Raw genomic sequence first — 16,502 nt, 5'->3', positions numbered from 1 at the left:
TAATAATGCAGACTACGTCTAGTTCTCAATCAATTGATTGAGTTTCACTAAGCATACTAACACTACAAGATACAAATGAGTATTGCATAGTCACTCATGATTAACTTGTAGAAGTATCGTTTCAAAATTGGCTAACATATTAAGTTTTCTTTAACACTTAATCACTTCTAGTTAAAAATCGAGTATTGTTTAACATGCAACCATTATTGTCTAAGATAAAGTTTGTCTAAAGGTGTGATCAAAATATCACAGGAACATTAGAAATATTTCTTCATAGGTTTGAGTTATTAGACTCAACCTTAGATACATCAACTTCCTCTTCCTCTAAAGCTTCGAGAGCTCTAATTTCTTTCCATTTGACAAGAGCAACCTTGACCTTTTGCTTTGATACCTCAATTCGATGGGGTATAAGTTTTCTTTTGACTTTTATCTTAGAGGTGCATCTCATGCACTTTCCAAATTCCAAGAAGTTCATCCAATGTGAACTTTTTTAGATTGTGAGTCTTTATATTGGTCTTTGTATTGGACTCCCAAATCTTAGGCATGTTATCCATCAACTCTAGATTTATATGAACCTTGAAGAAGTTATGTCCGAAATCTTGTATCTCATTCAAAAGAACTTGCAATTTTTTCAAATATATTTGTCCACACCTTTACCATAACTCAATATGTTTTTTCTACTGATCTGTATGATACCACAAATCACATCCAATTTTCAATCAACTAATTGAGTTTCACTAAGCACACTAACGTAAAACGAGTATTGTTTCAACTTGTAGCTAGTCCTAACTAACTCGTACAGGTATTGTTTTGGTGAAACATAGTCACTCATGGCTAACCCGTAGAGTATTCTTTAACACTTATCCTTTTTCGGAAAAGAATAGAGTATTATTTAACACACAACTATTGGCTAAGACAAAGATTGCCTAAAAGTGTAATAAAAATATCACTAAGTTACTCACTAAAGAGGGATTGCATCATCTTTCAATGTTTACAAGGTTAAACTCTCGTTACTTGTTTGTTAGATGAACACAATAATGTTTTTACAAAGTTATTAAGATAAAAAAGAATATTAGCATCGTTCTAGAATTTTTCAAATAATGATTTTCCTATTTAAACAATAACCTTAAATAGGTGTTGAAGAAAATAGTTATTACAAATAATTTTCTACCTGTTGAGCAACTTCAAACTCATTTGAACATCTTCCTTGCGATTAAACAACTTGGACGTAGAAGATGCATTCAATTGTTTCATGCATGCATTATATGGTCTTCTCTGGTTTGAGTAACATCTTATACTTATCTCTCCTTAGACAAAGTATTTTTACTTAAATTTGTGTAAAGCACAAAGTCGTACAAAGCATATAGACTTTTCCAAGATTAACAAGGTAAGAGTTAGAAATTTGTTTAATTCATGTACTAAGAGAATCTTAATATGACTCACTATAACAATATACAAAAATTTTAAAAAAAACATTAATTATAAATCGGTCACCATATTCTTTCTTACAAGTTGTTTGAATAAGTGTAAACCTTAAATCAACATGATTATTATTCAATAAGATTCTAATTAGTAGAACATGTTTGATTGATGAGCACATTTAAAATATATTTTACTATCAATTTAGTTTGATTCGATGGTAAATTTTAAAATATAGTGATCTGATTTGTTTGATTCATGCTGAGATATACACTGTATTTAAATTATTATAAAATTGTGTTATTTATGTATTTGTGATGTTATTACATTTTTTATATAAATATCAGATTATTTATTTCGGCGATGTTTTGAAATTTGAATAGGGAATTATATTATTTTAATTTTTATATAATAAAATATAAAATTGTATTAAATTTCTATTATTTATGTTTTTGAAATTTTTAGACGCAAACGAGATCAATAAATAACTTAACTATCCAACTACTAATTAATGAAGCAAGAATTTCCAGCCAATCAATAATTAAGCTGATTTTTCATAACAGCAGTTTCAACTTATTCACATGGTAAGTTATTTGAACATTTATATAAAATATTTAGTAATAAAGCATATTAAGAAAAAAAAAATAGATGTAAAGAAAGAAGAAGGGATGTGAAAGTGGATGAAATCCTGAGAAAACAAAGAATTTGTTACGTCCCATAATTCAAATTCAAAATACGACGTGATATTTCTCTTGCCGCGCTGTTTTTCTGCGCGCGAAACAACAGCCTGTCTTGCTCGTCCTTCAATACAAATATTAAAATAACAACATATGTGGAAGAAAATACGAAGAATAAAAAGAGAAAAGAAAGGAAAAGAAAAGGACAAGCGTGAAGTGCTTCTCAGATAAAACCCTTTGTTTGATTACTGCATTAGTCTTTCTCTCTCTCTCTCTCTCTCTCTCTCTCTCTCTTTCCCTCATTATCTCATTGAACTCACCATAGTGAGAGAAACAAAGAAACAAACAGGCTCAGTTGAAAATGGCTCTGCACATCTTCTCTTACTAACCATGAAGAAATTGTTTCTTTGAAGAGAATGGCTATCGGCGACGATGCACAGCTCCATTCTCCCTCGATCCTCGATGCCCTTCTCTGCGAAGAGCGTGACACCTTCGAGGAAGATTTGGATGCGAGCGGTGCTGATTGTGAGATCAACAACGATGACCCATCTGGGAGAAAGTTGCAATCTTTGCCTTTGGTTTTGCTTCAGAATGATCTGTTCTGGGAAGATGAAGAGCTTGTGTCTTTAATCTCGAAAGAGGGAGAGACCCATTCGTGTTCTCTTATTGCCATTGCCGATGGGCCCTTAGAAGGGTCTCGTGTGGAGGCTGTGAACTGGATTTCAAAAGTTTGTGGACATTATGGGTTTTCTGCTTTGACCACTGTTCTTGCCGTCAACTACTTTGATCGGTTCATCCCAAGTCTGAGGTTTCACACGGACAAGCCGTGGATGACACAGCTTACTGCTGTTGCTTGTTTGTCCCTTGCTGCAAAAACGGAAGAGACCCATGTGCCGCTTCTTTTGGACCTTCAAGTATGTTTTTGAATTTAAGATGAACCCTAGGTGTTTGTTGATATGACTTATTGTTTTGTTTCTTAAGCACTTGCCTTTCTTTGGTGGGTGTGTGTTTTAGGTGGAGGAATCAAGGTTTGTGTTTGAGGCGAAGACTATTCAGAGAATGGAGCTGCTGGTGCTGTCAACTCTTAAATGGAGGATGCATCCGGTGACTCCAATTTCTTTCTTTGAACACATTGTCAGAAGGCTTGGTTTGAAGAGTCGCTTGCATTGGGAATTTCTATGGCGTTGTGAGCGGGTTCTTCTCAATGTCACTGCGGGTATGTAGCAAAAATTTATAGGATGGGTTTAAATGTTAATTAATGAAACACTAGATATTGACGTTAAGCAAATTGGAGTCATGCCATTATGATCGCTGATATCTGTATATGGAATTTCATTATTGTTGTCAGATTCAAGGGCTATGAGTTATCTTCCTTCTACATTGGCTGCTGCTACCATGATCCATGTTATTAAAGAGATTGAATCATTTAACGCTACAAAGTACATTGATCAGCTTCTGGGTCTACTAAAGATTAGCGAGGTTAGTCTATAACTTCAATTGTTCTGTGTCTGCCTTGTTCTTGTTTGTTGAATTTTTGAATTTGTTATTGATTTGGTGAGTAATTGGAAAATGTTGGTGACTATCTCACAGGAACAAGTGAACCAGTGCTATAAGCTCATGCAGAAAATTTTAGGTCGCAATGAAGGCATTTACAGCCTTCACCAGAAACGCAAGCGTCTATCTGAACCAAGTAGCCCAGGTGGTATCCTTGATTCAACTTTCAGTTGTGATAGCTCAAATGATTCGTGGGCATTGTCATCATCAGTCTCACTCTCACTGGAGCCGCCGTTTAAGAGGAGAAGACCTCAGGACCAGCAAATGCGATTGCCTTCTGTTAGTCGCGTGTCAATTGATGTTCTTAATAGCCCTCGTTAATGATCTCAGTATTTACTTCCAATGTGGTAGCTTTCTTTCACATAAATCTGGCAGTCATGTCCTCCACTAAATTATGTTCTTAGTTATAGACATTTCTAGCCAAAATTTGAAAACTAATGAGGCAGAGACTGAGATTTCCTCCACTTTATTGTTTGAGGTGGATAAGATATCTGATACTGAGTAGAAATACAAGTTATAAACTTGTAGTTCTACCTGTGAGTTCTATTTTCAGTGCAGTGTTTACTCATTCTACTCATGATATTTGTCCGAAAGCACAATCAAGAGATTTCCTTTGCCTATTATCTGATAGTTTGCTGATCTATCCTCTGTTTATGCAGATTAAGAACTGCATATGGAGATTTCTAACTATTAAACAAAGAAGTGTGAAATGTCAGTTATAGATTAGATTTATCTATGAATCTCTTGTACAAGATCAAACCAACCCAATAGGAATATGTTGCCCCGCTAGGATTAGGAGAGATGCTCGTGAATTCTTTTGCCAATGCATATCTTTCTGTTACTCTCCCAGAGGGGGGACAAGGTACTCTCACACAGATATGGAACCCCATCTTTCCGAAAACGTAGATGTTTACTTCTCTGGCCATCCGAATCTGTTTTGTATCTAATGCAAGTCTGGCCAATCTTTTTGTCCTTAGATATTAGCATCTTTTTCTGTTATACGGGGGTGAATTGAAGAACTCAACAGTAGTTTTAGTTGCAAGATTCGGTGTCTTGACTAATTTCCCAACATTTGAGTCGTAAAAATGATGTAGTTATAATTGGCTTTGTTGAGTAACCCGAATTCCGTACCATTTTGGTCTCAACATTAATTCTAAAACCTATTTCTAACTGTTTAGTTATCCGAGTTATGCGTTCCAGCCTGCGTTGATACAACCCTGCATTTGATAATACTCGCGGAGAAACAGATTATAGGTTGAAGTGTATGGATGTTCAATAGTCCTATTATAGTCATATCTCACATGTTACCAGATTGACAATAAATTTGAATGTTTGACTTTCTAGCAATGCTGTGTCCCTTAGTTAAGCACGTAATACATTAGGACTGAAATAAAAAGTTTAAAAAATACAGGTCCACTTAACAAAGTACATTGATTAAGTAAAAAGAGACATCAAAATCCTCTAAAACAAAGTAACACTGGAACAATCACCGTGTACCAGAATCTGTTTTCCGATACTTTGACCCCAATAGTCACTTTCGGTGTCTACGTACAAATAATTTATTGCAATATTTGCAGTAATAATTATTTGAAGATGGATGTCCGTAAGATAAAACCCATCTGCTATTCTTAGCAAAAGAAAACTATGATGAATATCTTCTTTCTGTTAATCTGTCTAGAGATGGGCTCTCATTACCGCTTGCCGTATTCGTTGTCATTATCAAGTGTAATGGTCAAAACAGAACGCATTATAATAGAATGTACATGGAAATAAAGGTTTAAAAATGTGTTTTCAAACAGATGTACTTGACTTGACCACAGCAAAATTAAAATGATAGGTGATTGAAGAGAAGAGAACTCTTCTTTTCTGAAAGGATGATTTCTCTCTGAATTTTGAACCTTTAGGATTCTTGTCTGAACATTGTGTTTGGAAAGTGAATAATTGAGCAATGTTGACAAGGTAGTTTGCCATTGGGAACTAGAGAAAATGGGTTTCTGGACTCACTGAAGACCACTAAGTACCCAAAAAAGGTCAAAGGTAAAAAGTGCAAAGACCGGTCACCAGTGGATGTATTTTCTGAAAATGACTGCCTATAAATTGATAAACCTCTGATTTGGGGTGGTTACTTTGTTTCTACTGTGGTCCTGTTTCTTTGCTTTTGTCACCATGAGTTGGTTATGGTTCGCTTTATGTTGCAGATGCATGATGTCCTTGTTATGATGGTTTGCAATAGTCCACAGCATGAGGAGTTTTCAAAGTGACAGCTATATTCCTGCCAAACAGTAATTCTGGGTGATATGATGAGTCCGCTTGAGAGTCAAATTTGGTTGTTACTTTAGGGCGCTTTCTCAATTCTTTATAAGAGGTACCAGCTAAAGTTACATTGTCTTCATTAGTTGGTTCTATGGTTGTTTAGCCAACATTTTTTCCTAGTTTTGGTAAAATAAGTCTTTTCCACATATTGACTTGCCGACCAAGAGTCTACTAAAAACAAGAGTACTGTAATACACAGTTTTACTCTCACAAGGACAGGAGAGAAAGAGAACATAACTTGATAACTCATCTCTAGAGTCAATAACTTGTTTGCACCTTTGTATATGGGGGATCAAAGTATGAATCAATCAATATACGACTCTACTCAGTGAAACAATAGTTGTGGGTACGCAAAGAAGAGACAGGTAACGTGCACGATGATATCTGAAGTAGCTACCAAGCATCAATGCTACAGACAAGCCAAGCATGCTTCTCATGCACGTGGTTATTATTTGCCTTGTTATTTTCGTGAAAAAATGCCAAATTGTAGCAAACCAATTATGTTTGAAAATTGATGCATTACATTGGCTTAATTATTATGGTCTAAAATGCCAAATTCATTTTTTATCGTAGGCCCAAATCGACCAAGGCACGAATAGGGCAAGGACATGTATACTGAAAACTGTTGTGTTGTCTGGTTACGCAGTAACTTATCAAAATCTACGTGGTTAGAGCCTAAGAGGGTATCACGTCAACCTAATGCAGTAGCTACAAACTAAAAGCCGAAAACAAGGTCTTATTGATAACTATTATATAATTAGATATAGCAATGGTTAAACATAAGATTAAAACATAATGCACAAGTTAAAGATAGAGATTATTCAAGAAGCGGCAGAATAGTTCACATGTGATATAACAGAGGTGAAAAGTGAGTAGTGGTTGAGTAACAACTATAGAAGTTTGTTTTCTATACATTTAGGGACAAAATGTCAACAAGAGCAGTACTTGTGTTTCTGCATTGGTGTGAACAGAAACAGTGAAGCTCAGAAAGTAGGAACAGCGGGAAATTTTGCGAAAACTTGTCTTGGTCATCCTAATGTACTGCTGCAGGCTAAATACATATTAAAAAATGGTTCTGTTTAAGACACCCAACAACTCCTTTGAAAGAACAGATGCTGCCTTGGTGAAGTTTCCACCAAAGAGTCAATTAGAATTGAGCAGAGTGGGTCCTGCCTCTCCACCTATCATTTGCTTTCTGGTCTATTCTCTTCTTGAGTAGTCAAAATCCTGTTTATACACCATTATAATTTTATCACTATTTGTCACAACAACACAGGTTATTGTTCAAGGCATGTCCTACATTTTCTGTCAAATTTGACATGCTATCTGTGCTCGACTATACCTTTTGTTTTGTAACATTATTAATTCAAGATGTCCAAGTTACTTTTACAATTAGAGTAACATTAGTCAAGCAAACTTCTGCATTTGTCATTGAGTTGTAAGCACCAATCATTTTAGTCCCCAACTAACAACTTTACAAAATCATCATTTTAGTTCCTAACTTTACAAAGGATTAATAAGAATTTTACAAAATTATTAAAATGACTCGTACTTATAATTTCATGGAGGTTTACTTTGTTGTAACGACAAACTGGTTTCCTGAGTCGTGGATGAGCACCGTCATCCAAAGATCCCATAAATAATGCTTAAGTTTTAGAGAGAATCATCATGATTTGAATTGAATTATAAAAGGTGCAAATGAGGTCCATACCTTTATGCGTGTGAGACCTACCTCTTTTGCTACCCACTTTGAAGGTGTAAGGAGTGTCTTGATATATAACCTTTGAGAGAGTGTAATCTAGGCAACATGACACTCTCTTGACTTTTGTAATACTCATTTATTTATAACAATCCTTCACTAATTGCAAAAAGGCAAGAAAAAGAAAGAAAGGAAGAAGAAAATCTCTACTCATATAATGCTCGAAGTTTGTATAACAAGCTCTATGAATCATTTCTAAATTGAGAAACTTGATCCACATTGTATTTGGTATAACAAGATATATAGACCAAGAAACACTTAATGTACGCTAGTGGTTAATTAATCACAATACACCTCCATAATTCTTGTTGTTATCATTGTGTTGTGTTTACTAGGTCATGTGTGTGTTTGGTATTCATGAGTGTTCTAGAGATCTTGCCAAGAACTTATGCAAATGGCTGCACTTGACACTCATATAGGTGATTTCATCATATGTATGCTACAAATTATACACCACACGTAAGGGATATAAAATCATATTTACATCACATAGAATTAACTACAAAGTTTACCTAGTATCTAGCACTTTCAGACATACCATAAGAATGGACAAATTTGATTTTAAATCAATTTTAGTGTTAACAAAACTAACAAATGATTTGTTTCTACTCATCTGAACTTTATTCATAGGATCTACAATAATAAATGTTGAGTTTTTATTACTTGTTTGTTTGCAAGTAACTTAAGTCTCATTCCTCTTTATGTTTCTAAAATCATATTTCTCCCTATAGTTTTATCACAGGATCTGGTAGATTTTATTTTAACTTAACATAATCAATGAGAATTGTTCCACTATTTACTTTCTGCTTTATCATACTATGTCTCAATTTTATATGTCTATTATTTCCATTGTAATTTTATTCTTAGTTATAATTGTTGCTGATTTGTAATCACAATGCATTTATACAAATGAGGTTAGTTTCATTCTTAATGGATTGTTTACTAAGAATTTTTTCAACCACTCAACTTCATTTTCAGATGTTGGTTTCATTCCTAATGGATTGTTTGCTATGAAGTTTTTCAACAACTCTAACTTCATTTTAACTCATTTCAAGAGCAAGAAACTTTGATTCCATTGTTGATCTTGCAATAATGGTTTGTCTGACTAATCTCTCTTCGTTACGACTCTAACTCCTAAAATTACATTTGTTTCACCCTTGTCTTTCATTTCAAAAATCAACATGTCATCAACATATAAACATATAATGCCACACTCACATCTTTTAGTTATTTTTCTTAATTGAATAAATTTTAGTCCTAGTAATCTTATCCCAGTAAGTATAATTAAAAAAAGGATAATATTTTTTTTAATTGAATCAATTTAAACTAGGCTCACACATTTATGTGTAAGGAGTGTCTTAGGATATAAATCTTTTGAAGAGTGTAATCTAAGTAGTCTTACACCATACTCAACATTATTCTTTAGTCACAGTTTAGCTTGTACCTTCTTTTGTACGACCTTAACAGAGATAGGATTAAGGAGCAACTTGCATAGTGAGTTTCCAATGAGAACTTTTTTTGGGTATTAAACTTTCAATAGCTAAGAAGTATTTTAATTTAGACATAGCTCCCTGTAAAACAATTTTGCATTATAATCCAAATTTAGTTTCACATTTCATTTAACGAGTTTAACTTTAATTAAAATATAAAAAACGTAACAATACCTTGACAAAAATAATAAGGGATGTTTATAGATAATCCATTAAAATATGGTACTTCGGAACATAAGAAAGAACCGAATGAATGAGGTAGAAGTTTATGCCACGTTGTCCTCAACAACTTGCAATGAAGGATGTATAAAGCTTGCAAGTTTATGTCCACGGATTGGCTTATTGAACTCAATTTTGAATTAAGATATTTTTCATATGTTTTTGGTGGGTTCTGGCCCATGGCTTAAATGAACAATGTATTGGGATTAAGTAGTGTTTAAGATCATGCTGGGCCTGCCAAAACGAATGTAAACCCATTCTATCTGTTGTTTAACGGTAATGTAAGATCACTAAGTTCAACACTACAATGAATATGCATACATCAAGATGATTGCAATGCCATTATTTCGTTTTAAGTCGAAAAGCTAATAATGCAAGTTTGAAAATTGGACCACTGAGAAGAAGGATGATATTGCATTTTGCATGCATCCACATGGGAAAATATCAGATTGCAGATAAATGATGAAGTTAGCAAACTGACTTCATCCAGCAACCTATGGAGCCCATCTCTGCCTTTAAAACTTCTTTTATCTCTATCATTACTAACTCAAAGATAAGACGTTTGGTGATATGAAAATAATGCCTCCATATTGGTCAAATCTTCATAAACATTGGCAAGAAAACAGATCACCAGTGTAGTCTATTTGTAACTAATGCAAAATATGTGATCATAATTATTCTCATACTTTGGCATAAATCACCAAATACCGCACTAGAGCTGAACTCAAATACTCCAAAATACACAACAACTGCATCCCTCATATAGAGGATTGAGGGCCATAAATCACGAGCTGTAGTTTGTCCTATCCTCCCACATGGCCACACCATGAAGCTGATATTCTAGCACTTAACAGACTTCACATTAAAGCCTCTTTCAGACTCATTTGTTGTTTGAAATTCTCTCTCACCACATGGAAGAATTTATCTGTTCTTATGGAAGGCACTTTTTTTATATACTCTCCAATAAGCTTATTATGCTAGTTCATACACGGTGCAGAACTAAACAGGTTTTAACAATGGCTATTTTTGTTTCAGTATGTGAATTGCCACCAGCTAGTGCTTATACTTCAAATTTGTGTGTCTTCTTTGGATTCGTAACTCATCCAAAAACCACAACAATGAACTAGACAATTGGGCAATTATGGTCATTGCAGAAGTTTGGTTTACAGAATTATGACCACTTACAGTGAACACTGGGAGACAGAATGACCAGAAAAGATTTTTGCACTGCTCTAAAATCTTATATAAAACTGTTCTTACAGGAGAATTGGAAAGATATGGTCCACCCTTAAGTTGACTAGTTGATCATGGCGTCTTCGGTCAGTGTGATAAAATTATCACACTTAGTTAAGATTAAGATAGGTTATCCAATTAACTTTGAATTTTATGTATTATGTTAATGTGTTAAAAGTCTTTCTGAGATTAATAAAAACTATATGGTCACGTCATTTGAGAAGTATTCGGTATCGATATTGACCTAAAACAAAGAAATTTCAGAATAGAAATCAAGTTCTTTAGCTCGTGCCTCCTCTATAAATATGTCACATCAATAATGAAGAGTGTTTTCTTTCTTCACTTTGTTATTAATTGCGTGTTAGAGTAGTGTTTTCTTCGAATAAAACCTTTGTTTTAACTTTGACGTTCATCATTCCCTTGGTATTGGATAGAGAACTTTGGCTGCTTCCTGTGAACATTTTTCACCTCAATCATGAAAAGTGTGTTTACTGTTGGGAATTAAATGTTATTTTGTAAACATTTTTTTTTTCTTAATGTAATATACGAGTTTGGATTCTGTGTGAGGTTTTTGATTGTGTTTACAGTGTGACATCGAAATACAAAGATTTTATTTTAAAATATATTAAAATATTTTTTTTTAATATATTAAAATCAATGTATTTTGAAAGTAAAGGAGAGAGACTAAAAATTCAATAAGGATTTTGGACTCCTAAAATACTCTTTATTTGATACTATACATCTTTAATGAAATTTTTTTATTATCGCTAAAGTATTATTTTAGTATATAGGTCTTTATATATATATATATATTTTTTAATTTAGAAAAATAAAAAATATTGTATAAATATCTCTTTAATTTTAAACAATTCTTATGTTTAAGACCATTTTTAAATAAATCTAATAATAAACTTCTCTTAAAAATATAGGTGTCTACTAAACCTAAATAATTTTTATATTTAAATAAGTTAAGGTTTATGACCTAATCTTATTCTCTTCTAAATCTCTTCTAAATTCTTTTATAAGTGAAGACAATTTTTATAAAATCTATTTAGTATAGAATAAAATGATTGACTTATAAGAGACGAATAATTCATTGTCACATTCATCATTTTTAAATTTTTCTCTTCAAAAATAAAGAAAGGAAGACATTGTTGTTGATGATTAATGAGTGCAATTATTCTATATCATTTGTCGCAGTGCAAAGTAGGAGTAATGTTGGAAGTGTGTAGGAGGAAGAGAAGTTCTCCCATATTACTTTGCTACTAGTAGATAGTGAATTTTAATAACTTTCTATGAAGATTGAACATATTAAAATTACCCTTAGTATAGGATGGAACGATTGACACTTCGTTGTCAAATTCATCGTTTTTGAAGTTTTATCTTCAAAAACAAAGTAAGGAAGACAATGTTGTTGGTAATTAATGAGAATGTAATTATTTTACATTATTTGTCACATGTAAAGTACGAGTAATGCAAGACATGTGTAGGAAGAAAAAAAGTTCTTCCACCTTACTTTGCTACAATTAAATAGTGAATCTTTCTACGAAAATGGTACATATTAAAATTACTCTTAGTTTGAGTATATTATTTTAGCATCTCAAAATTATTGTTTAATTCAAAATTATTGTTTAAGATCCACTAATAAATGGAAGAACTATGTGTGAATATATATTTCAAGGTGTAATTCTTTTTTTTTTTTAAAAACGTGTACATGTTGTTTCATATAAAATAAAATAAAAATGTTATTTTTTTAAAATATAACAAGTTGAGAATTAAATAAAAAAATTAGATCAGGAAACTCTGCTAGCTTAATCAAAGTCCATATTGACAAAACTCTCATGCAGAATTTCATGATTGCTTCGTCCTAAATAAGTCATAGCCTAAGCTTCACCTACGCCATTCCTTCACATCCGTAGCATAAAATATCGTTTGTGGATTACTTTAAGCATAATCACCATCACTAGCTACTCTTATCATTGCTAATATAATCTAGCTATTATTATGAGATTACTTTTTCATTAGTCAAACAAAAAAAAAATATTGAGGAATTCTTGATGTTCATGTATTGGAGTTTAGTAGAGCATCCCAATGTCCCTCGATTTTGCCAACCCATTTTTAATAAATTATTGCATGGAGTGAGTTTATCATATTTCCAACTAATTCAAAAATGTACCATCTAAAAAATTAAAAATATTGTAAATTAAGTAAGTTGTAATTGGAGACCACGACTTCATCTTAAAAAAAGTCTCCACGAATATATATTTTACACAATAAAAAGTGTGTTTGATATAACTTCATTTCATATTTCATATATTTTTTATATTAAAGTTATATTTACTAAGCATGATTTCAGTAAAAGAAAGAGAGAGAAAATAGAAATTATATATACTTATCAAGAATAATATAAAAAAATATAAGTTGTATTTATTAAATAACACTTTAATAAAAAAAATAAACAAAATCATGTATGTCAAATACAATTTTTATATTATTGAAAATAAAAAGTTAAAATCATAATTCTAAAATACGATTTTTTTCAAGACAGTAATGCTTAAGAACTACTTATTCAATTTTGTAATGTTTTTACAATTTACTTATTTTAGTATTTTTTGTTGAGAAATTATACCATAATGATAAATTTTCGCAACTAATTTGAATAACATATAATCTAGTATTATTAAAAATCTATCAAAAGCATAAAGATATAAGATTTGAAACTATTAGATAATATTTTTTTCTTCTTTCTCTCTTGATTTTAGACTTTGATTCAAGCAATATAAAAGATTTGCTTTTATTTAGTTGAAGGTTGGGACTTGCTTATAACTTTTGGTTTGAGATCATTAAAAACAATGTCTGAGCCTTGATCAAGAATTGGTGTAATTAGTGTAGAATTTTGTATATCTTGTGAATTTTTTATTCCTCATATATCCCCATTTTCTTAGGATTTACGTCTATGCAGTAGCCTTGAAGCTGATGAAGTTTGAAGGTGACTTTATTGGTTGAAGTATCTCATTAATAGAACTGAACAAGGCACCCATTTTGTGGTTGAACTTCATTACTACTGCTATATATGAATACCTGCAAAATCTGGAAAACCATAACTATTATTCAGAAATCTTCTGTTGTAAACTCTTCACCATCATACTGCATTCATGATTTTCACTTTCATTAACAATTCTACTTATAACTTGCTAAATAAAAACTTTTAAAACCTAAATACAAACTATTGAGAGACCAATTCAACTAGCAGTTATCTTTAACACTACTCAAATTAAAATATATTTATTTCAATTTTTTTATGTTTTATTTGGATAATATAATTCTTTGTTTGGAAAGAGGATTTCAAATTATTATCAAATAAATAAATTTATTTTAGTATTAAATAATATGTAACAATTTAGAAGACATTGTCGGTGATGTTTTTATATCGATGTTATTTATTTTTACTAGAATTAGTCAAGATGTTTGCCGTTCATGTTGGCAACAATTTTTTTAATTGAGATCGCATGAGATTATTTTCCACCCATATCAATTATATTTCTTTGTTGATTTTTTAATGGATGTAAAGAAAATCCTTTGGTTGACATAAATGAATTTTTTTATTGTAGTTGATCAAGAAAATTTTAACTAAGGTCATTCAATAATTTTCACAAAATAACTTAAAGAGATACATAATAAATAGTTAAAATAGATAACATGGAAAGAGACAAACAGGAGTATGGAGTACAGATAGAAGAGACTAACAAAAGCACAAGCAAGGAAACAAACACATAAAAACGAACACTAGTTTTTTTTTGGACAAAAGATAAAGATAAATTGATTGTCTTTTTTTATATAATGATATATATAATCAAAATCAATAATTAGTATATTTATTTTTAAATTTAAATTGTCAAGCAAGTAAAACAATTTTTCCAAAAGTAGATGATAGAAAAAAAATTAAAGATGATATGAATAAATAGAATTATTAGGAATTTTCTTTTATAATCAAACAGTTTTAGTGATATTTTTTTTAAGTTTAGTAAAATTGATTTAAACAGTTAAGTGCAATTGATAAATGAATAGCAAATAAATATTTTTTGTTATGCAATCTTTCTAATGGTATGATTTATAGTAAATTTCAACCAGTGAGTTAAAAAAATTATTAAAAAAGAGTATAGTCTCCCGCATTTCTCATATATGAATATAATTCTAAATGTTAATAATCTTATTGAACAATATTATATATAAAAAAAGAGACATAGACCTTAGAAGAACACATCATGGCAATCTCACATTTCGTCAGTTTTAGTCTTAAAAATTATCCGACAAACACGTCTTTTGCCACTTTTTGTTGTTGTTTATTATCAAAGTCTTAGTTTAACCAGAACTAAAAATATTTTATAATATATACGGGGTAAATTTTATTTTATAAAAAAAACTAAATTTAATATTCACTTCAAATATGATAAAAAAATTATTTTAAATTTATTTTAATGAAAATTTGTTGATATTATTAAGTTAATAGATATAATAAAGTTGGGCGTTGAGAAAGTTTAAAAGAAAAAGTTTACAGTTGAGAATTAGGTAGTATGTATTTATAAAGTAATTTAATTTAATAAAGTAAGTCAAAATTTTAAATTACATTTAATGTGCTAGAGATTGAATTCTTATTCGTCTCGTTTGCGTCATCTGGAAATAAAGTAAATATAAATACTGTACGTTGTATAAGTAGCATCTCATTTTCTTAAAACTTTTGATTTTATATTAAACCCTTCGGAAGTCCGAAAGTTAAAAGACGAGTCAGCACTTGAATAAGCAGTGATGAATGAAATTCCATGAATCCAATTTTGTTGAAATCACTTCTAACGTCCCATCATGTTCCATGGCTTGAGATTCCTAAACTTAGGATTTATGGGCAAAAGCATCTTCACACATGAACCTACCAATTAGCATAGGCCCAACATGCATTTGTAGTCTCACCCAAAGCTCCAATACCTACACCACTTCTCTACAATATATATATTACTAATATTTTATTTGGATCGGTGATATATTGTTCTCCAACGTGAATGAAGCATATTTGGATTTGTGAGTGAGAAAGTGTGTTAGTGAAAAAAACATCACAATTAATATCATTTATAATCATAATATCAACCAACACAAATGTTACTTATGTAGTTTTTTTTACATCAGATATAGTACAAACAAATATAAAATATCTAAAATAGGTTGTGTCTTTCTTATTAAATTGATTGTTCTCGTAGGTGGGTGGTACCTTTGTGACGGTGCATGAGACCACCTTGTATAAAGAATAACATTGGACATTAAAGTTTATTTGTATACGTGAGACATTAAATATCAAAATATATATACTATTTTGCTAGTGGGAAATCATGTTCGGCGACAATGTCCTTAGGAGTTAATGACTCAATTATTGGGGAAACGGATTTAATCCGTTCCCAAGCCCAACACTGCAATAGTAGCATACAACCTCCTATGTTGTTTTGATGATAGTCAATTTCGTGATCTAATGCATGATAAAGACATGCCAAGAGAGTTGAACCCCAACTAAGTGGCAACATGGGTCAAGTCATCTAATAATAACATATACATTATATGTACTCTACTTTCTCACGTGTCTGACATCAACAAACCCCTAATAAATGAAAGAATGTGTTCAATCATGTTGAGCGATAACATCGTCCGTAGCATCAACCAACAACCGTTGTTGAAAGTTGTTGTTCAACCATGATAACTTTATGGTGTTCCCTTTAATTACATTCGGGGGAGGGATGAACCCTAACAAGTATTAGCACGCTTAAACCATATCCCCACTTGTGAATCCAGTGACAG

General features: G+C 31.5%; 1 protein-coding gene across 1 annotated transcript; it reads left to right on the top strand.

The window, feature by feature from the left end:
• The first annotated feature begins 2,257 nt into the window (after nt 1–2,257).
• LOC137808271 (cyclin-D3-2-like) lies at nt 2,258–4,202 on the top strand. Its single transcript, XM_068609300.1, has 4 exons — nt 2,258–3,010; nt 3,111–3,312; nt 3,445–3,575; nt 3,687–4,202. The coding sequence occupies exons 1-4, from the start codon at nt 2,513–2,515 to the stop codon at nt 3,969–3,971; spliced, it is 1,116 nt and encodes a 371-aa protein (XP_068465401.1). The 5' UTR covers nt 2,258–2,512; the 3' UTR covers nt 3,972–4,202.
• Nucleotides 4,203–16,502: the final 12,300 nt, after the last annotated feature.

This window comes from Phaseolus vulgaris, chromosome 3 (assembly GCF_000499845.2).
Source record: "Phaseolus vulgaris cultivar G19833 chromosome 3, P. vulgaris v2.0, whole genome shotgun sequence".
NCBI classification, from domain to species: Eukaryota; Viridiplantae; Streptophyta; class Magnoliopsida; order Fabales; family Fabaceae; genus Phaseolus; species Phaseolus vulgaris.
The sequence above is the reverse complement of the archived record's forward strand: the minus strand, read 5'-3'. Positions and strand labels throughout refer to the sequence as shown.